This window comes from Sander lucioperca, chromosome 23, assembly GCF_008315115.2.
Source record: "Sander lucioperca isolate FBNREF2018 chromosome 23, SLUC_FBN_1.2, whole genome shotgun sequence".
Classification (NCBI taxonomy): Eukaryota; Metazoa; Chordata; class Actinopteri; order Perciformes; family Percidae; genus Sander; species Sander lucioperca.
This window is the reverse complement of record NC_050195.1, coordinates 10,901,068-10,923,297: the sequence shown is the minus strand read 5'-3', so window position 1 is coordinate 10,923,297 and position 22,230 is coordinate 10,901,068. Positions and strand designations below refer to the sequence as shown.

General features: G+C 39.4%; 1 protein-coding gene and 1 non-coding gene across 6 annotated transcripts; one reads left to right on the top strand and one right to left on the bottom strand.

Annotated features, from left to right (window-relative positions):
* Positions 1-858: 858 nt before the first annotated feature.
* On the bottom strand, positions 859-22,140 carry irf9 (interferon regulatory factor 9). 5 transcript variants are annotated; one of them, XM_031285253.2, is made up of 10 exons: positions 22,033-22,140; positions 21,555-21,624; positions 19,429-19,551; positions 19,147-19,327; positions 11,686-11,819; positions 10,237-10,321; positions 7,771-7,830; positions 5,330-5,716; positions 3,923-4,044; positions 859-2,490 (listed from the first exon to the last, which is right to left on the bottom strand). In XM_031285253.2, exons 2-10 carry the CDS (start codon positions 21,609-21,611, stop codon positions 2,314-2,316), a joined length of 1,326 nt encoding a protein of 441 aa, XP_031141113.1. In that variant the 5' UTR covers positions 21,612-21,624; positions 22,033-22,140; the 3' UTR covers positions 859-2,313. The 5 variants fall into 5 exon arrangements, with proteins under 5 accessions (XP_031141113.1, XP_031141118.1, XP_031141119.1 ...); XM_031285258.2 differs by having other exon boundaries at positions 7,771-7,827; XM_031285259.2 differs by having other exon boundaries at positions 3,929-4,044; positions 22,033-22,139.
* trnas-gcu lies at positions 8,103-8,184 on the top strand. The gene has a single exon. It is a non-coding gene; the product is annotated as a tRNA-Ser (tRNA).
* Positions 22,141-22,230: the final 90 nt, after the last annotated feature.

Below are 22,230 nucleotides of genomic sequence, written 5' to 3'. Positions count from 1 at the left end.
GATATATATTATATATATATATATATATTATATATATATATATATATATATATATATATATATATATATTATATATTATATATTATATATTATATATTATATATATATATATTATATATATATATATATATATATAAAAAGACTTAAGTTGTATAAACGCCTCCGACAGCCTCAACAAAAACCAAATATTCTGAGCTTCAGCAGACTGTTTTTACTGCAAGACTTTAGTTTTGAAATGTCGGGTGTTTTGTCCCTTTGTCCTTTTAACTATCCATAACAACAACAGTAAAACATTTTATATGTCTAATGCCGTGTCAGAATATAGTGCAACTCTCATAACACGAATCCCAAGTCTTAACTGGGTACACTCTTGTAAAATTTGATTTACTTTCTCACACATTAACAATAATAAAAACGCACCGATGGTCCCAGATGAATAACAGGAGTAAAGAATGTTTTTCCTTTTGCTTCAAACCTCATCAACAGTGTGAAACGTTTCTTATCTATGAAAAAAAAAAAAAAAAACTACTACTACCCACATTTTTAAATGTATCCATGTGTTTAACTTCAGAAGCCTAACATGAAAAAGAACTAGCCTTAGAGTTGAATCAGACTAAGAACAGGCGTTACATAAAAAAAAGATGTAATGAAAATTAGGTTATATATTTTTTTTCACTACTCTACTGAACTTTTTTTGTACGTGTTTCCCTTTATTTGACTGTTAATTAATATCTGGCGTGTAAATGCTTAACAAGGACAAGGAACAAGGTTTATATAGAGCTGGAGTATGAACAGAATTGTTATCAGTTAAGTTGCATCAGTGGTTCCCAACCTTCTTTAGCTCGTTTTTGTTTAATTTAAATAAAACCCCTAAAATTATCCAATAATTTTCCAAGAAAAAACCCCAGCAAAGATGAGTTAATATTGGGAAGCCGACGTGTGCTTTTCTGCTTTCTTTTCCTGGTAATCTCCTCTTGAAACCCTGTCTCCTACAAAATGACGTTCCTATGCAAACTAAACTGCTTGTTTAGTTGTGAATTGATACAAAAAACGACTTGGTTTGGTTGAGGAGAAGATCCTGGTTTGGGTTAAATAAGTACATTTGTTACATAACAAAAAAAGAATAGGTACGCTTGGTAAATACTGTTTTTGGTTTCACACAGAAAACAACATTGTCGATATACGTTTGCAGGAGAAACGTATTTTCTCCCCACGTTACATTTGTTTTTGAAGTATTACAAAAATGTTTCTAATCAAAGTCCTGGAAGTCGAGTGGATGGATGGATGGGTGGATGGGTTATAAAAACACAGACTTGTTTTTATAACCCATCCATCCATCCATCCATCCATCCATCCATCTACCTCGACCTCGAGGACTTTGTCATTCATTTTTGTAATACTTCAAAAACAGATGTAACCGGGGAGAAAATAAGTTTCTCCTGCGAACGTAAATCGTCAATGCTGTTTCGATGTATGGGAACGTAATGTCTAAGGTCTCTTGACCCCTCGGAGGTAACTTTCTGAGGGTCCAGAACCACAGGTTGGGAACCACTGGCTTAGAGGAAAGACAGCCGTGCAGCCATGATCAGAGTTAACATCACATTTTCAATATTTTCCAGATAACCCAGAGGAAACGAGACAACTAGAACTGCAACTATGGATTATTGTCTGGATTAACTGTTCGGTCTATTGAAATGTAAAAAATAGTAAAACTATCATCACTAAACAGTCGAAAAACCTTGAGAAAGTTACCGTCATATGTGACAAAGAAAAAATGCAGAGGGTCACATTTGAGAAGCTGATACCAGAGAGTGTTAAAACGATTGACAGAAATCGTTTTTTAAAAATGTTTTCCAGATTAATTCTGTCGATCGACTAATCGTTGCAGCGGTGAAGACGACTTCTCAGTGTTGGTTTAACATGTAGTGCTTCCAGTTCACCAGCTAATCTCTACGAGGACGCGAGGGGCCAAAGTCCATCCCAAGAATGTTCAATATCCATTTTCAGGGAAAAGAAAAATGAGTCCAGTATTGACGTTTTCTATTTGAGTTTTGGTAAGTGCTATAAGATTTGTTTTGTGCTATCTGTTAGGGCTGGGTGATTCTAAAAAAAACGCATTAGATGCTTTTATTTTGGTATCAGAAATCTATGCTTTTATTTTGGTATCGGAAATCTCTCCGGGAGGATTCAGACACATTTTAGAGGATGCATTTAAGGTGATAACCATGGTGAGCCCTCTGCTTTTATTTTGTGAGCGACTGGGTTGTCTTCTATTTTGGAATGAAAACTCCCCCTTCACGCCGGACAAAGTGCTCAGACGCTCCCACAAGTGATGGCCTCCGAGTCCGGCGAAGGCATGGCGATCAGGTTCAGAGTGATTTCTCCCTGTGGAGACTGACTGGCCAGCGTGTAGAGGGAGCTGATGGAGTCGAAGACGGACTGGACGTTCTGGACATTCTGGACCTGCTGTTCTGCCCACGGGAACGTGATCTGCAGCCAAGAGAAGAGCAAGTAACAGGGATTATTCTCCTTCATCGGGATTAAATTGTGTTGAGGATTCTTACTTACAATTTTTGTTCTTTTTACATTAAAGTTTAGTCTTTTTACATTAAAGTTTAGTTTCATGTCAAGTCAACTTTATTGTCAATTCTGCGATATGTGTCAGACATCCAGAGCAATTGAATTCTCTCCGACCCACAGTGCAATAAGGACACGTACAACAAGAATATAAAAGATAAGAAATATGTACAGATAAGATAAAGAAAGATAAGTAGTATATACAGTTAAAGAATATAAGTACAATACAGTTATAAATTCTTGAGTTACTTTAACCCCACACGTGGTTCCCTGTTCCCTGAGTAATAATGTTTTGGACGAATCCACTGGTTAAGATTCTGCTGAAACCGATACGGAATCCTCCTCCCATCGTCAGTCCATTAACACAGTAAACACATTAATGAAGTAAACAACGTCCACAGCCTCTAAAATAGTTAAATGTAACAACTTAAACTTCACACGCTCTTTTCACATCGTAGGAAAGCACTTCACTATCGCCAGATGAGTGACAATTTTGTTTGGCAAATTTTCGCTAACCAGTGTATGATGAAGGCATGTTGGGTGGGTGAAATTAGAAAGCTAACGTTAGCTAACGTGCAGCTCCCACTGTAGGGAGACAGCCCGGGAAAGGCACTGTCTGGTTAAGACAAGTTTTTAGCTGTGACTGTCCTTCCTTTGCCGTACCTGAAGTTGCTGTGTTTTGGCTGCTGTCTGTAGATTCCTTCATGCACAACTCGTATTCTTTTGGATGTTTCATACCAGATGTTGTAACAGCGGTGATGTTGTGTATAGTTTAGAGTCCTCGCCACCACGAGACAAATCAGCATTGCAAATAAAACATGTAGCTGGACTTGAATGGCCTTCTTTTGACTGAAAGTACTGCCAAACTACACTTTTTCTGCGCATGAGTTCCATTTCCACTTTCTCTCAGCCTACTGCATTGAGCGCTCCACCTACGTAAACACCTTCCCGTAATCAACGGCGCCGTCATTACGTCGACCAGCGTAGCGCAAGCGTAGGGTTCAGTTCGGTGGAAAAAAATACTAAGGTTCGACAGAAACCGAACCCCGTCAAAAAGCCCAACATTCAGCCGAATCCTGGATTCGGTGGATCCCGAGTTTCTTCGCGGGAAAGTCACCGGACAACACAATCTTCTGAACATAGTCATACTGAGAAATACAGAGAGTTGTGTGGAGCTGATAGTCTTAATTAGCTTTGTAGCAACGGCTTGAATGTAACGGACGTTACACACTAGAGCTTTAAAGTGAGTAAAAATTGATCATTGAAATAGTTTTAGTTACAAAACTTAGTACAAATTATTCATCAATAAACTGGTAGCGACAGTGTGGACTGTGTGAACACGTACATTTACCTGAACTATGATGAGTTTTCCAGACGGGTCTTCAGTGTGACTCAGCTCTTCTCCAAAACACAGCGTGACGCCGCACTGAGGAGGCTCGCCGCCGTTTAGACGGAAGTGGTCCAGTTCTAAATATGAGAAAATAAAAATTAGTTTAATACATAACTCATTTGACTGTACTGAATTAGACTGGATGTAGTTTATGGCCACACGTGTTTTCAAACAGATTCACACAGATTGGACTCTGGATACAGACACGCTATTCTGGGTTGCAACTGAAAATGATTTAATTAATAATGTCTCGATTATTTTGTCTATGTGATGTCAGAAAGCGGTAAAACAATAGTCACTGCGGGACTGGGTTGGATCAGTGGGTAGAGCAGACGCACATGTACTTCGAGGCTTATGCCTCGATGCAGAGGTCCAGGGTTCGAGTCCGACCTGTGACGATTTCCTGCATGTCTTCCCCTTTCTCACCTAGCTGTCCTATTGATTAAAGGCGGAAAAGCCCAAAAAATAAACAATAGTCGCTGTAATTTCCCGGAAACCAAAGTGGGGTCTTGAAATTCCTTGTTTTACATCACCAACAGTCCAAACCCCCAAACACATTCAGTTTGGGACCATATCTGACAGACACATTGAGATTCTTGCTTGAAAAATGACTGAAAATAAGTGGCAATGGATTTTCTGCTCATCAACTAATAGATTAAATGAACTCTGAACTGTAGTTAAAAATATGTGTCTTTTCTTTTAAAACTAATTCAAACTGCAAACGTAATCACGATCAAGCCGTGTTCACAGACACCTAAGCAGTGGTGGAATGTAACTAAGTACATTTACTCAAGTACTGTACTTAAGTACACACGTTGAGGTACTTGTACTTTACTTGAGTCTTTTCTTTTCATGCCACTTTCTACTTCTACTCCGCTACATCTCAGAGAGAAATATTGTACGTTTTACTCCACTACATTCATCTGACAGCTTTAGTTACTTTGGTAATTAAGAGTTTTGCACAGAAAACACATGTAGTTTATAAAATACGATGTTTTGTTATAAATTAAACTACTATATAAACTACTGAAATAAATTCTACAACTGCTTGGATCGTTTCCAGTTTCTAAAATGTGAGGATTTTTCTGCATTGAGTACTTTTACTTTTAATACTTGAGTTACATTTTACTGATGATACTTACATACTTTTACTTAAGTATTTAAGTAACATTTTCAATGCAGGACTTTTACTGTAACAGAGTATTTTTACAGTGTGGTATTAGTACTTTTACTGAAGTAAAGGATCTGAATACTTCGTTCACCAGGGGTCCTAACTCAACTTAATTAATCAAATAAACTTAAGAATAAATCCCACACATCCACACACGAGTTGGAGGTCGAGCCAAAAGAGATCAGACTCACGTTGCTTGAAGCAGTCTTTACTGAAGAGCATGACCGGCTCCGTGTTTCTCTCCATCTTGTGCAGCCCCGTGGTCGTGTGCGGCCCCGTCCAGAAGACCCGCCCCTGGCAGAACCGTTTTCCGTAGACTCCCCGCGGCGTGGCGGTCAGCACCACCCCTTTCTCCATGAAGGGCAGCAGGGTGAACAGGGCCTGCAGCTCCGGGACGGCCGGCAGCGTGGAGGGCGGCTCCGGCAGCGGGATGCGTGGAAACCCGCCCTTCAGGGCGGCCGGCGTCGGGGGAACGGGAGAGGGAGGCGAGTACATTATCCTGACGTCATTGCTCTGGATTTGGCGTTTGAGAACCTCCTGTCCTAAATAATGAATCACCACGTTGAACGAGTCCTGGACTGGAGACACAGAAACAGAGACGGGCCGGATAAAAGCACGAGTAGCCGAGTTTAGTCAATATTTTGCTTCCATAACATGTCTTCTTTCAGACTAGTGGGGGGAAAAATCATCCAAAATACACATTTAGGTGTTGAACTTCAGTTTGTCAATTTGTGTCTGGAGATTTCTCCTTAATTTCACCAAAAGTTAGCAAATCGATCATGCTTCATTTGCATATTTAACCCTTGTGTTGTCCTCCCGTCGACCATTAACTTGTTGTCCTTCTGTCTCAAAATTGAAAATTAACTTTTTTAAAATGCTTTTTCCAATGCTTTTTCTACAGTATGCTTTTGACACCTTTTTTTTTAAATTCATGGTCATGAATATATTTATATATATATGACATTATACCTCATTTTTGAGTTAAAATAATGAAGAAATTATGAATTATTTTGACTAATAGTTAAGATCAGAGGATGTTGATGGATAATCACTAGGGTTGGGTACTGAAACGCAGTGCCAATAGGTCACCGGTTCCGACATAAATGGTAGTAACGAGACCGAATAAGAGCGATAATTTCGGTGCCTGACTTTTTTTTTTCCCAGAAGCATCGCTGCACGGGACGCTACATTACCGTTAGCTAGTAGCTGGATTAAACCCAACGGTTAAAATGCTGACAGCTAACGTTAAGCGGTGTAAAGTGTGACTGTATTTCCCTGTAGAGGATTCCAACAGCGGGACGTAACAGTCTGACTGCAGACGGTGCATTCGCTTGAAACTCGCCAGCCTCGTGGTGCATTTTAAGTTACTGTAAAATACCCTTTTCCCATCTGGTGCTTGTTTTTGTCGTTAACCAGCAATTTATTGGTGAAATAATCATTTATGAATCATTTAATTGTGACCATATGGCCTTAGCAATAAACACGCCGTTCTTTAATGTCGCCAACTGTCGTTTTGTACTCCTTTTTATATTTTATATTATATACATTATAAATATATTATATATATTTCGGTTCAGGCACTGTTTAGGCACCGGCACCGTTTTAAAAGTATCGATTTAGCACCGGTATCGGAAAAAACCCGAACCATACCCAACCCTAATAATCACAGATTGGTTCATGTCAGGTGGTTCAAGTTTAGTCAGGAACTAAAATTCAATGGAAGTTATCATTCATTTTACCTGCGAACATTGTTGTATAGCTTCCATACAACGTACATGCATGCATGCATCCAAGTTATGTTTGAGCAAGTTGGATTGAAAGAAACCCATATTTCTGATACAAAGAAAACGTTTAACGGGTCAAATTTGACCCGTTAAAAACACAAGGGTTAGACATAAAAATGACAGAAACCTTGTAATACAAAAAATAATAGTTTCAATCAACTGGGGAAGTTTCATTAAAGATATCCGTTAGTTAAATTGGTTTACCCCATTCACCTGTAGTGTCTTCAAAATGTCTGAATTTCACAATCCATATCTTAAAAGTATAGTTCTCAGACTCTGAGCCAGAAATCTCCACTTCAGTAGCACTAACATTCCCACTTTCATTCTTATCCAACGTTATATTCTGAAGGTTTTCACAGAGGGGTTTGTTCAGATATCATTCAGAGCCTGATTTATATATATTGATTTATACTGATTTATTATATTTTACAGCTAAAAACAGTTTTTTTTACTACTGTTGACAGTGTTTTCTGATTTATGGAGTAATAAAAAGAGAAATCCAAAATCCCCTTTGTAAAAACCTTGGACTCTAATAGGTCAACAAAATGAAAACTTTGAACCTGGCTTTAGCCAATGTTTGTTGTGGAACTGATGCAAATTAGCACATATTTAGCAAGAAAATGCATCATTTGCATATTGAAACATTTCAGAAAACGTGTAATATAAAAAATATCGTCTTAATGTCAGTAATCAACTGGGGGAAGTTTCATGGTGATATGTATTACTTTAATTATTTTCCCTATTCACCTTTAGTGTCTCCCCCCCCCCAAGAAAAAAATAATGCATTTGTACATAACAAGCTGTGCATGTTTTGTGTAATGTTCTGTAATGTTTGTTCAGTTTATTACCTCCTGCTGGAGCAGGAACGCTCTCCTCGATCCGCACGTCCAACCTGATCTCATTGACTACTGCAGAGAGAGAGAGAGAGAGGGAGAAATACAGTATAAAGTGACAGACCAGCTGGTTGTTTGGGAATAATGCCAAAGTTTGTTTTGTGGACGGCGGACACTATATCGTGCAACCATGAAACCAGGTCACACTGGCAAATCAGGTTATGCAGGTAATTGAACAACATGTTTAATCTGTATGATAGTGGTAACAATGTGGAATGCATCTGGGTGTTCCAACTGGAGTGGTACAGTGGACGGCACTTTCATTACTTAGTACTGACGTAACAGCAGACGAGGTGGCTGAGTGGTTAAGGCGATGGACTGCTAATCCATTGTGCTCTGCACGCGTGGGTTCAAATCCCATCCTCGTCGCACCAGAGTATCTTTAGTGTATAATGTCCACAAAAGTAAAATTAAAGCACGTCGTGGTTTAAAATGTAAAAGAAAGTCATAGTTTAGTATGTTAAAAAAGTCATAGTATAGTATGTCAAAAAAGTCATGGAATAGTATGTCGAAAAAAAGTCAGTTTAGTACGTCAAAAAAAGTCATAGTATTTAAAAAATAAATCATAATATAGCATGTCGAAAGTCGTAGTATATTATGTCGAAAAAAGTCATGGTTTAGGGGCGGCTGTGGCTCAGTGGTAGAGCAGCTGCCTGCCAATTGGAAGGTTGATGGTTTGATCCCTGGCCCTGCAGTCTCATGTCAAAGTGTCCTTGGGCAACCCTGATTCGCTGTGCCATTGGAGTGGAAATGGGTGTGAATGTTTATCTGAGGAGCACGTTTGATTGTACGGCATCCTCGGCCACAGTGTGTGAATGGTTCCTGTACTATGTTAAAGTGCTTTGAGTAGTCGAAAAGCGATATATAAGTACAGTATGTCAAAAGAAGTAAAAGTTTAGTATGTCAAAAAAAAGTCATAGTATAGTTTGTCAAAAAAAGTCATGGTATAGTATGTCGAAAGTTATAGTATAGTATGTTGTCTTCAATGAAATGTAATGACTTTAGTCTCGCATTGCCAGACCTTCCTCCTCAGCTCTGCGGAGGAGGGTCTGGCTAGTCCACACAGCCTTTGCGGGATGGGAGAAAAACATGCTCTGGTTGATTGGGATTTCTTTTAACCAATCACAATCGTCTTGGGCCGCGCTGACGGTATCTCTGCAAAACAGCCTCGCGAAGGAACTAGTTTTGGTGGAACATGTGTACATTCAAAAGTAGTTTTAGTTGTGCAACAGAAAACTCAGATTGGACAGATAGTCTAGCTAGCTGTCTGGATTTACCCTGAGGAGCAGTTAACCATAGTCCTCACAAATCCACCAGAGTTTAGAACGCCAACACAAAGAAAGAGGAAGGTAACGGACATCCGGCCGAAAATGAGGGATCAAATTTCCGGCGTCACCGGAGCAATCCCCTAAATGAATCGTCGTCGATATAGACTACTTATTATTCTGAGTACAATAATTAATTGTTACATATCCTGATATCTTCTTCTTTATATCGCCGCTCTGCTATCACAGCTGCACTTTCTCCGTCTGAAATTCTTTTCATAAGCCGTATTTGCGCGAGACTAGAATAACCTGGGGACCTCTAGTTATTTGTAATAATTGCGAAAGACGTCTGTGATCTTAATCCCCTGCCATGTCTGTAATTTGTCAAGTCAAAATTCCACCACATATCGCCAAACATCACCAACTCCCTGCTCTCACTCCTACTCCTCATTCTGCTGCTTTTGTAAACAATAAATATAAATGATTATTTTTAAAGAGTGTGATAATATTAGCCCGGTGCGAATCGGCGTCTCTGTGATTCAGGGTTGTATTGACTGCGTCGGCAATTATAAATGAAAGTTTTGACATCATATGTGGGGGATAATGTCAGTAAATCTGAGTAAAATGCAGACTTTGCTTGCGAATGCGCTGCACGGAACGCAGAAATGCGAAGGCTGTACACATTGTGTGTTTTTGTGACGAAAAAAACCCTGTACGCAAACATTTAAAATGTCGCTATAACTTTCCTTTCCCAAAGGTGTCAAAGATTAAAACAAGCAGCTCCTCCTCGTAGGGAAGAAAGTTTCTTGTTTCCATGAGGTGGTTTGCATCTAAAAATCTAAAAAAGCAGTTTGTGCAGACATTATTCTGCGATTAGACATGGTGCAGAATCCAGTGGAGTTAGATGGCTGGTTAGTTAACGCTCCAATCAAGTAAGAAGACATTACAGGTCAGGTAAAACTTTCCGTATCTACATCTAGATGAAATGCATAACCTCAGGATGTAATTTAGACATTCGTGTCTCCTGTACACAAATCACTTGAAGTCAGGCAGTTCAGCTCTAGACTAGGTGAACAGATCAGACTCTTAGGTTGTATTGGTCTGTTATCGACCAGGCAATGTGAGACTGCTGTAGTATTAATGGAGTTAAACTCACCGTCTCTCTGTATGGTGGCGGCGTGCTGAGCGGGTTCTTCTGTCTGGACGGGGATGTCACTCCACAGCACGATGTCTTCAACACACTGACAATCACAGAGTTTGCAGCTGAAGAGGCAGTTTTGTTTTTATATCTCACTGAGACATGGCAACAGCTGATAGATGAAACCTTTAGCTCAGACGGCATGATTTAAAGTCAAGAAATCCAGGAGGTTCTTCGGTAACACTTTACCTGAAGGTATCTATGTAAGAGTGACATGACACTGTCATGAACACGACACTGTCATGACACATGAACCCTAACTCTAACTCTAACCCTAACTTGTTATGTCATAAATGTTTATGACTTGTTTATAATGTTTATGACAAGTTCATGACAGTGTCATGTCACTCTTATGTAGATCCCTTCAAGTAAAGTGTAACCGGTTCCTCTTGTTCATTTCTTCAGTATTTTTTTTTTTGGCGTCAGTTAACATGATAGTTTGTCATTCAAGGGAAACTTTGGTATTTTTTAACCTGGACCCTATTTCCTCATGTTTTTTCACAATGAGGAAATACTTTTACATTTTTTTTTTTTTTTTTAAATTGGTCCAGTATTGAGCGGGAGCACTGCAGCCACAAAACAGGCTGCGAGGGCGATTACGAACCGTCAATTTACGCCCACTTAAAGAGCTGTTTTTGCAGCTTGTCCCGGCTGTTTGTTATTGTGTCTAACCCAGTCTCTCTCTCAGAGAAGTCTCCTTCTGAAATCTGAATATCGGGCAGCAACAGGTCCGACTCCTTATAACGCAAGCTCTTCATCTGTATAGAGCTTGACAGTGTGTTTCCGGAAGTACAAATCTCACTGATTTTCTCCTTAAGAGTTTAGATTATCAGCTATAATGTCTAAACCATCCAAAGTAGACCGACTACGAGCTCCGAGGTTGTGAAACGAAAGTTTCTGCTCCTGTAGAAGTCCGTTTGAAATCAACCTGGTTGTAAGAAAAACATGTTTTATTCGCAATCTTATGGAAAAGTACTACACTACCCACAATCCTAAACGTGACAGCGATGTCTCTGATTGGTGGGAATCGCTGTTACCATGGAAATGTTCACCGCACCCTGCTAGAGCGAGCTTCTACCATTGGAGTCTGTGATCATTTCACACAGTCTTGTACCTTTTGCCTTTTTTTAAATGTTATTTTGCGCCGAATCAAATGTTTTAACAAATAAGGGCAGCCATCGAATTCAAAGACCAAGAGCTAAATATTCAGACATGACATTGCAAAAACATTCAGATAACACTAAGCTACACTTTCTGTACTCCGACTCTCCACCGTTATCTTCTGGCAACAAGTCACTTCTCGTGAGATTTCAGAACGAGATTTCTCCTCTCCTCCTCCTTCTCCATAGGGTCCTTTCCATTATGATGTCAGATAAAATGGAAATACTCAAAGTAGCCCAAACTCACCAGCTGTGAGGTGGCCTCCTCCGTCTTTATCTGCTTGACCTGACTGTCGTCGCTGCTCTCAGAGTCGGTGCTCCTCCTCCTTTTCGGCCTCTTGGTGGCTTTTACTCTGCATTTCTTTTCAGGAACCACCACACCTGAACAGACAGGGAGCAGTCGCTAAAAATACTAAACTTAATAATCAATAAAACACTTCATAACCAAACCCTGTGAGATTAGATTACACATGATTGTACAAAGACATTACAGTGCTAAGAAAAAGGAAGCGACAATCTTGGATTTCTTTGCATTTCTTTCATAATGTAGTCCTAAAATGAGGTCTCATATTCTTCAAATTTACTGCACTTCTCTTCCACCTTTTATAACCCTTTCTCTAGCATCTTGTTTCATCGGAAGTACTCTGTAAGCACGTGTGAATACGGGCAGCTTGTGAAGAGATGAGTGTCCGTAAGCAATATTTTTGTTTTGTACAGAACAATGTACAACTTAAGCTTGATTTATAGTTCTGTGTTGAATCTACGCTGTAGGAACTGTATGTGTACACGTAGATACGGACTATACAACGCCGCCTGACGTCACCTCCCCAGAAATGTGACTACACGTCGTGGCGACGCAGACCGCAACAACTGTGATTGGTCCGCTAGTGAGTAAGTATTTAGATCCTTTACTGAAGTAAAAGTACTATTGCCACACTGTAAAACTACTCTGTTACATGTAAAAGTCCTGCATTAAAAATATTACTAGTAAAAGTATGTAAGTACCATAGGAAAATGTATTCAAAGTATTGATAGTAAAAGTACTCAATGCAGAAACTGGAAACGATCCAAACAGTTCCGTCTAGCTCACCCAGTAAGAGCGAGAGCAAGAGTCCTGCAGCGGCGCGGGTTTGAATCCGACCTGCGGCCCTTTGCTGCGTGTCATCCCCCATCTCTCTCCCCCTTTCCTGTCTATCCACTGTCTCTATCTAATAAAGGAAAAAGCCCTCAAAAAACGATCTAAAACCCCCCCCAAAAAAAACAGTTCTGTCAATCCACTAAGAGTTTAATCGGCTCTTCATCTCAGATGGACTCGTAGGCCTGTATACCGTTGGGTAGCTTATAATAAAACATGTTCATTTATGAACTACATGTGTTTTGTGTGCAAAAATCTTAGTAAAGAGTAGTTAGTTAGTATTAGTAAAGTAACTAGTAACTAAAGCTGTCAGATTAATGTAGTGGAGTAAAAAGTAAAAATCTCTCTAAAATGTCACGGAGTAGAAGTAGAAAGTGCAATAAAAAGGATAGACTCAAGTAAAGTACAAGTACCTCAAATTTGTACTTCAGTACAGTACTTGAGTACATGTACTTAGTTACATTCCACCACTGCATTTCCCTATACCCATTTCCTGGTTCTCCTTCTCCATAAACAACATGAACTCAAGGAGAGAGTTAACTTTTCCTGCTACAGAATTTTTTTTGGAGTTTAATCAGTTTAGATAGAATACATTTGTCTATTAAAGTGACTTTGGTAAAGATCAGACAACATTTTTTTTTGGATAAATTGTGCATAAATGTTGTTGATTATAAAAGGTTAACTTTTCTGTTCTTGGCACTGTAGTCTTTGCTTTCATCACTTATTTCTCCCAGTAAATACTCTTCACCCAATTCACCAGGTGGACGTTGGCTGAACTTTTGGGCCCCAGGTATCAGATCTCTGCCCTGCTGACTCAGTGAAACAGCTTGAGGTGATAACACAGGCGAGTCACTTGATCTGTAACTGCCTTTTCATTCTGTGGTGTTATTTATTTATCAGTGCAGATGGAGTTCAGAAAACAAGCAATAGGATCTTTAAGTAATGTAGATTTCCCAACTTTTTTTTACTTAAAAAAAAAGAAAAAGAAAAAAAGATTTAGATTTAAAGGGATAATTAATGCGCTAGTCAGTCAGAATTGTACTTTGGCCTTTTCTCCCTGTGTCAATGTGAAGAGTAAAGTATGGTTATGTTTGCATAATAAAAGCAAGGGTCTTAAGTCCTAGACATGCATTAACACAGCATTTAAAAGCACAACAGAGAGGAGCTAAAGCTCAGGAATAAGTAGTAGCACATTTAACAATAGGGACATTAAAGTGCAGTAGAGAAACTGGATCAATAATTCAACAACTGACATGGATCCTGGATAGTGGGATATTAGAAAGGTAGACTACAGGTCTGCAGACATTTTAGGTGTTTAGTTGATGTTTTAGTTTGACTTCAAATGAGCAAAAAAAGCTAAATCTAAGTACTCGAAACTTAAGGAACCACCTGGTGAAGAGGTCCAAATCCCCCTGGCTTTATGCATTAAACTGTACACGGATTGTATTGATAAGCGGAAGAAAAACAAAACGGTAGTGATGAGGTGTTTTCTTTCAGTACAATAATAGACGGGGCGTGACGGGGAGGAAGGAACATTGCAGCAGAAGCCGGAGAGGTTTCTAAAGTCCCGTTGTGTAACATTTTAATCACAGTGTTCTGTGCTGATGTGAGGGTGTGAGTCTGTGTGCTGTGTGGGGAAAACGCTAAGAATAAAACTGTTAATCACCGACTGCAAATATCAACTCTTTTCCCTCTGAAGATGCAGGTGCAGACGTGTGCTTGTACATATTTCTGCTCGATTATGGAAGAAATCATAATCCCAATTATTTCGGTCAATATTGTTTAGCATGACTACTCATTGACTTTTGGAAAGATGTTGCATTTACTGAACTTAGAAAAACAGTGAAATGTGGCCAGGTTGACTCAGTGGGTAGAGCAGGCGCACATGTACTGAGAGGCTTATTCCTCGACGCAGAGGTCCAGGGTTCGAGTCCGACCTGTGATGATTTCCTGCATGTTTTCCCCCCCTTTCTCACCTAGCTGTCCTGTCAAATGAAAGGGGGAAAAGCCCAAAAAATAAAAACTGTAAAAGAGTTTATTGGCAAAATAATAGTTTCTCGATTTCATTGTTTTTGTGATCGAGACAAAATCAATTACTTGCACAGCCCTACTTGTACACCAAAATAAATATATATTTTTTCTCCAATAATTAGAAAGACTTAATGTACTTCTACCTGCTGTGTAGCTGAAGTTATTAAACCTCTTATTTCGAAATTTTTATTTTTGAAATTATTGTTGATCTAAAATAAAAAAAAAAACATAATTTCCGTAGTGGTGGAGGAAGTAAATCCTTTACTTAAGTAAAAGCACTAATGAAGTTTTCAACTTCTTTCTACCCCTTTTTGAACATAAACAATATTTTTTGCGTTGCTGTATTTGTTGCTGAGGATCGTGTTAGTTTTTCTATTTTATTGCTTTCAAGTTTTACTTTGTGTTTGTATTTTTTTTTTGAACATGTTCAATAAATTGACTAAATAAAATAATAATACCACACTATAAAAATACTCTGTTTCAAGTGGAATTCCTGCATTGTAGAACGTTACTCCACCCTGAGGGCTCACTGAGCCCTTTTACAAACACAATCATTTGTTTTACAAGCAGGAGCGGTCAAACTTAATATCAGGGCTGTTTACTGGAATACATGTTTTATTTGAAGCCTCCCTGTTGCTGCTGATAGTCTTATCAGAACAGTTTTGCCTCTCTGTGGTGTCCCACTGACGCATAACACGATATAAAAACATTCAACTGCCTGAACCGTCATCCAAAAATGACAATCGCAGCGATGAAACTGGTTCCAAATTCCAACTTCTTATTAACCCTCATGTTGTCCTCGGGTCAAATCTGACCCGTTTTCATAGTTTTTAAATATTAGAAAATATGGGATGTCGAAATAAGCACCGAAAATGTAAAAAAAAAAAAAAAAAAAAAAAACGTTGGGAAAAAACGCGTCAAAAACATTGAAAAAGTGACAAAACGTTGGAAAAAGGCAACAAAATGTCAGATAAAGCGATATCAATTTTGGAAAAAGCGGCTAAAACCTTGAGATAGTTTGTTGAGTTTGTTTGTTTTCATGGTTAACAGGAAGACAACACAAGGGCTGAAGTAGTAAGATGTTGACTTACTGATTGTTGAATGTATAACTGGGCATCAGCAGGATCAAACTCTTAATATCAAAGAGGTAATAATAATATAATTATTATAATAAACACAGGACTTTCAAGCCAGAGAACGGAGTTCGCTTTGCGGGGGAAACTAAAGCCTTTCACAAAACGCTCATATTTTTGCGGACTAAATTTAACCGTAACCTCCGCCGAAACGAGCGGCAGCTTGCGGTGCTCTGTACCCGGCTCAAAGTCACTCATTTTCGGCTAAACACATCTACTAACTGCCGCTGACACGACCAAGCTGTGAGGGAGGTCCGTAGCTGACGTCACAAAGCTCTATAGCGGCTTAAACAACTAGCAACTGGCGCTCGCCGTCATGGAGCTCATAGCCAGCCGGCAGTCTAGATAGATGGATAGATAGATAGATAAATGACCATGTTAAGGTGCTATGGTACAGTGTGTGCAATGGTGGTAGTGCAAAAGTGAACAGTGCAGGGATTGAACAGTGCAATAGCTTATTATTAAATATTAACTATGATTATGGTCTCCTGATTTCGTAGGATATCATACGTTTTGGTGTGCATGCATTTTCGTACGATATCATACGGACCCGTTCATGAGAATGCGTTGCGTTACGGCAGCATTGCTTTGTGGGATATTTATGCTGTCGTAGTGTCCACTGTTTGCATGCTGTAATATTTCACTGTAAACAGTATGCAAATCAAGTACTATTGCTTTCATACTAAGGTTTCGCCCGTACTAAAAAAATCTCACACATACAGTTTTAGCATATTATAAATAGCACGTTCCAGTGGAGTTAGGACGCAGCCTCTGACTTTGACCTGTGGTTGTTCTTTATACAGAGTGAAGGTCTGCTGCGGCCACATGCACATCTGGACATTGCTGGGAAGAACAGAAGGTAAGCCAGATGTTTTTATTTTCTTATTTTTACATTTATTTGAACTATAGTCCAATGTCACACTTCCTGCTTCCGGAACGCGGAGTAGGGAATCAGAACTTCCGGTCAACAGTCCCTTTCTCCATAAGGATTTAGATCATCAGCCATAATGTCTAAACCATCCAAGGTAGACTGACCCCGAGCTACGTGGTTGTGAAACTAACCCTTCTGCTCCTGTAGAAGCTAGAAGTCTGCATGAAATCAACCTTGTTTTAAGAAAAACATGTTTTATCTGCGATCTTCTGGAGAAAAACTACACTACCCACAATCCTAAGTGTAACAGCAACATCTCTGATTGGTCCAACTCGAAACGTTTACCGTACCCGCGAAACCGCGAACGGCTAGAGTGCGTTTCTACCATTGAAGTCTCTGATAGTTTCTGTACACGGTCTTGTACCTTTTGCCTTTTTGTTGCCGTTTTTCTAAATGTTTTTTACTTTGAGTGTGTTCATTTACAATCCCAACCACATCGTCGTAGGTGACTTCAGGCAGGTAGCGGAGAGACTTGGGCCAGCAGTATCTATCGGGCTCCGCCATTGTAAAAAGCTAACAGGAAGAGCCATATCCCCAGAGACGTTCTTCCGGTCTTCAATTGTTGCGTGAAATAGGCCTATAGATCAAACTATCTATAAAACCTTAGAAAATCTAAAAAAAACGCACTCTCAGAGCTTCAAAAGTCTTGTTTTGTTCGAGCAAAACCAAAAATATTTCATTTATGATGACATAAAACGGAGAAAAACTCCACACTGAAAAAACTAAGAACAGGTGTTTGATGTCTTTGCTTGATAAATGAAATAAACGATTATCAAAATAGTTAATCAGCATGTTGTTTCTGCACAAATGTGCCGCAACTAACAATTACTTTCATTATTGATTCATCTGCCCATTATTTTCTTTGATTTATCAGTCTTTAAAAATCAGTGAAAACATGCGTATTACAATCTCTCAGACCTAAGGTGACGTGTACAAATTTTATTATTTTGTCTGACCAACAGTCCAAAACACAAATATATTCAATATAAAATGATCGATTATTGGCTGCGGTGTTAGTGTTATTGCCTCTAAACACTCGAGCTAAAATTTTTGTCTGTTTGAAGATTGAATGACTGAAATATAACAAAATGTCTTTATTGGGATTAAAATCTAGCAGTAGGAGTCTTCCTAAGAGTTTCATGCCTGTGTCGACTTCTTGTACTTCTTGTACAACACTGTTCCAGAGTTTGGAAGTCCCAGATGTCGGACCTTTCTGTTGGCGCTTGAACGCAACATGATATTTTACCTCTGGTAAAAACGGCTCGGCTTGACCTTTGCTTTGAGAGGTAACATTGCTTCATTAGTGTTGTGTTTTTACAGCAGAAAAGTTGCTGCATATTCTCATAATTTGCACATTTTGTTGATAACGCAACAATTATTATTAACAATTATTTTTGATTAATACATGGGTTATTTTCTTGATTAATTAATTGTTTGACCTATAAAATGCTAAAAAAAAAGAAAAATAGTTGAAAGTTTTTTTTCAAAGCTCAAAATGACGTCCTCAAATGTCCTCTTTTGTCCCCAACTCAAAGATATTCAGTTTACTGTCACAGAGGAGAGAAGAAACTAGAAAATATATTACATATAACAAGCTGCCATCAGAGAATTTTGTACTTTTTTAATCTCAAACTAACACATTAAATTGATTATCAAAATAGTTGGCGATTAATTTAACAGTTGACCACTAATCGATGAATTGATTCATCTGTGCAGCTCTTGAACAGATCAACCTAATATCCGTCCCTGTGTGTCAGAACTTGTTTAAATCTAGGCAGAGTGTGCAGTAAGCTTACGTTCACACCACAAGTCTTAATGCTTAAATCGGATTTTTTGCTCAGATCCGATTTTTTTGTTAGGCTGTTCACATTACCTTTTAAAATGTGGCCTATATCAGATTCCAGTGTGGTTTCGAACTGACCCACATGCGCAAAAGAACAATAACAGTGACATCAGACGCAGCACGCTGTTGCACTTACGTTAGGGAGGTTATGGAGGAAGGAAGCATTTCCTTTTTGCTATTTTTTCAAAAACGGAGCGGTTACGGTATGATCCTTCTAATTTTGATTGAATTGAAGTATCTCCCCATACACTAATTAGGTCTAACACCTCACTCTCCCTCCATTGACTTGCTCCATCACTCTTCTTCATGTTGTAGGCCTAGTCTAGTTTTTAATGTTACTGTCTGTGTCTAGGGCTAACTCCCGCCGGCGCATAATTGTGTATTGTGTATAATGTAGATTGACTTAAAAGTCGCCTCAAATCCGCCTTGGTTCTTCACACTGCGGCCGCATTAAAAAAAATCAGACCTGGGTCTGATTCAGGACCACATACGGAAGTGGTCTAAATCTGATTTGAAAAATTCAGATCTGGGCCAGATTTGAGTGTTCACACTACTTCTGAAGAAGTCTGACCTGGTCACTTGTAACCCCCTCATCACCCCCCTCATAAATTATAATAAATAAATGGGAGTCTCACCCTGCTCGTTGATGGGGACCAGGCGGTAGACCTTGTACGGCTCAGAGATGTCCAGCTGGGCTCGCTCCATCTCCTCACTGAACTCCGGACTCTTGTTCAGGGCGCAGCGCAGCCGGGTCTTCCAGGACGCCGGGTTGTCCTGACCCCCGTCTGTCAGCTTGCCTTTGAACTCCGCCCACGCCTGCCGAGGACAGAGAACGTCGCAACGGTCAAACCTACGCCCTTTTTCAGAGACTCAGAGAGGGATTTGGGAATTAACGTGAGCTAGAAATGCATCGTGACCTTGAAGATGGCAGCGTCCTCGTCCTTCCGGAAGTCCTGTTTCCCGGCGTGTTTCCAAGGGATGCGGAACATTGTTTTGGCCTCGTCGTCCCACACCAGCCCCGGGTACTTCCCACTGCTGACCTGCAACAGCCAAACAACACGGAACAAGTTCAGTTTCCTCACTAAAGTTTCTCTCAACTACAAGTTAGATTTATATGTGATGGGTTATTATAAAACTCTCCTAAACACACACGTATAAGGCAGTAAAGGGGCTAATACATACTTTTTAATAAGTATCTCTGGTGTGCTCATTATTCTATTTTTAAGTCAACAGAACATTTTGATAGAATTATTCTAGTTTCTCAAATCAGTCCTTCCAGAGAAATGCAGAGTTTTTTTGTGATTGTTTTGGGCAAAAATCCTTGATTATGCGGCACGTTTTCCTAAAAGATGCGATGGAATATGCGGGATATTTATGCAATTTTATGCGATGAAATTGCAGGAACTTGCAAAAATTGCGGTTTCATCATGGCTTCATCGCGGGGTTTGCAGCTTTTCGATGATGTTCACGTCGCGTAATTACGTCACTTCATAACGTTCCCATGGCAACAGGGGAAAATGGCTGCTCATGTGTGAAGTAAACGCAACATTTTTCAACTTTCTGCTAAGATATATGTGTGACTTTTTTGCAACGAAAATGCGAGGATTATGAAATCATGCAAGCCTCGCATATTTTGCGTGGAAATCTGCAATTTATGCGGCGAAAGTGCGGCGTATTTGAAAAAATGCGGCCCCCGTATAAATATGCGGACTTTGGCTGATTATGCATTGAATTATGCGATCGCATAATCACGTTTTTCTGGAGGGACTGTCAAATGTGAGGATTTGCTGCTCGTTGCATTAGTGCTGCAGAGATTAATCGATTAAACGTCAACTATTTTGATAATCGATTGATCCGTTTTAGTAATCTTTTAACCCTCGTGTTGTCTTCCCGTCGACCATGCAACTTTTGGTTTTTCTGGGTCAAAATTTAAACTTTTTTTTCAACGTTTTGGACGTCTTTTTCGACACTTTTGTTGCTTTTCCACTGATGTTTTTTTCTTCACTTTTTCCCCAACGTTTTTTTCTGCACCTTTTGACGTTTTTGTGTGTTTTTTCCCCCACGTTTTTGTCACTTTTTTCAACGTTCTTTAATAAAAAAAAATCAAATGCTATGAAATTGAATAAAACTTGTGAGTGTGTGTAGGGAGCCATCCACGTTATTTCTTTTGAAAATTTGGTTGAAAGAAACACAAATTTCTGATATTTAGAAACTTTTTGAAAATGGGTCAAATTTGAGCCGAGGACAACAGGAGGGTGTAGAAAAAAAGAAAAATGTTCTGATTGCAGCTTCTAAAATGTGAATATTTTCTAACTTCTCTTCTCCTCTATGATAGTAAAATTAATATCTTTGAGTTGTGGAATAAAACAAGACATTTGAGGATGTCGTCTTGGGCTTTGGGAAACACTGATCCACATTTTCTGAGATTTTAAAGACCAAACAACTAATCGATTAATCGAGAAAACAATTGGCAGATTAATTAACAATAAAAAGAGTCGTTGGATGCAGCCCTAATCTGTTCTGAACAGACTCACCATTGTTGCCAAAACATGACACAGTTTGACATCAACAAAATGTGCAAAATATAAGAATATGCACTGCAGCAACTTTTCTGCTGTGTTAAAAAAAAATGGATTTTAAAGCAATGTTACCTCTCAAAGCTCGATTAATCGTGAAAGTAATCAACAGATTAACTGAGAATTGAGATGATCGTTAGTTAGCAGCCCTACATACATTTCACTGGTTATACTTGCATACTTTTACTTTAGTATGGAGTATTTAAAGTGCAGTATTAGTACTAAAGCTCTGGATATTTCCTCCACTGAACAGTCATGTTATTTTGATTTCACTAGAGGCCATTCTGTCTCTATTTCCCTTTCCTTCTCCCCCCTCCCTTTCGATCTTCCTCACCCCTTCCCTCACTCTGACGCACGCACGCACTCACGCAACACACACGCACACACACACGCACACACACACACACACACACACACACACACACACACACACACACACACACACACACACACACACACACACACACCTGTTCGACGATCCAGGAGCGCAGTCTGCGGGTGGAGCGCATTCTCCCAGCTACCATGACTCTTTGAAGACTAAAATCACACAAGAGAGACTGACACAAACAAAAAACAAACCACCATCAGATGCATGCCACAACATGTCCCGCCCCCTACCCTCCCTTTTAAAATAACACTTTAAATAATAATATAATAAGTAAATAATAATATAATATGTATCTTAAAACAATACTAATAAAAACATTACATTTCAAAGTTTAAACGTCGACTTTATTTAATGCAGATGTCGGTTTAAGGCTCGGGTGTGCAGTTATAGCTTAAAGCCGAGACAGTAAACACACTCTAGTTCTAAAAGAGCACATTTTTTGAATGTAGTCTGGTTTGGGAACACAAAATAACTGCTTTCACCTGGTGATATATATAAGTATATTACATATAGACGCTAAGGTGTTAAATAAGGAAGTAGACTTCAGTTTCGTTTACCTCAGTTGCGTTTCCTCCGCGGTGTCTCCGGACTGTGAGTGTCTGCGGTGCGGGCTGCCTCCGCTGCCTCCGCTGCCCTCGCTGCCTCCAGCAGAGACGCTCCTTTTCCCAGAAATCACGTGACTTTAAAGAAAGGGTCCGCGTTTTTGCCCGCCAGGGGGCGACAACGGACATTAAAGATATGTTATGTAAATGTTT

Coding starts and splice junctions, on each gene's coding strand:
- irf9 (XM_031285253.2), bottom strand. CDS start 21,611: ATGGTAGCTGGGAGAATGCGCTCCACCCGCAGACTGCGCTCCTGGATC. Junction 10,322..11,685: donor AGGAGGCCACCTCACAGCTG/GTGAGTTTGGGC, acceptor TGTGATTGTCAG/TGTGTTGAAGACATCGTGCT. Junction 2,491..3,922: donor TCATCATAGTTCAGGTAAAT/GTACGTGTTCAC, acceptor TCTTGGCTGCAG/ATCACGTTCCCGTGGGCAGA.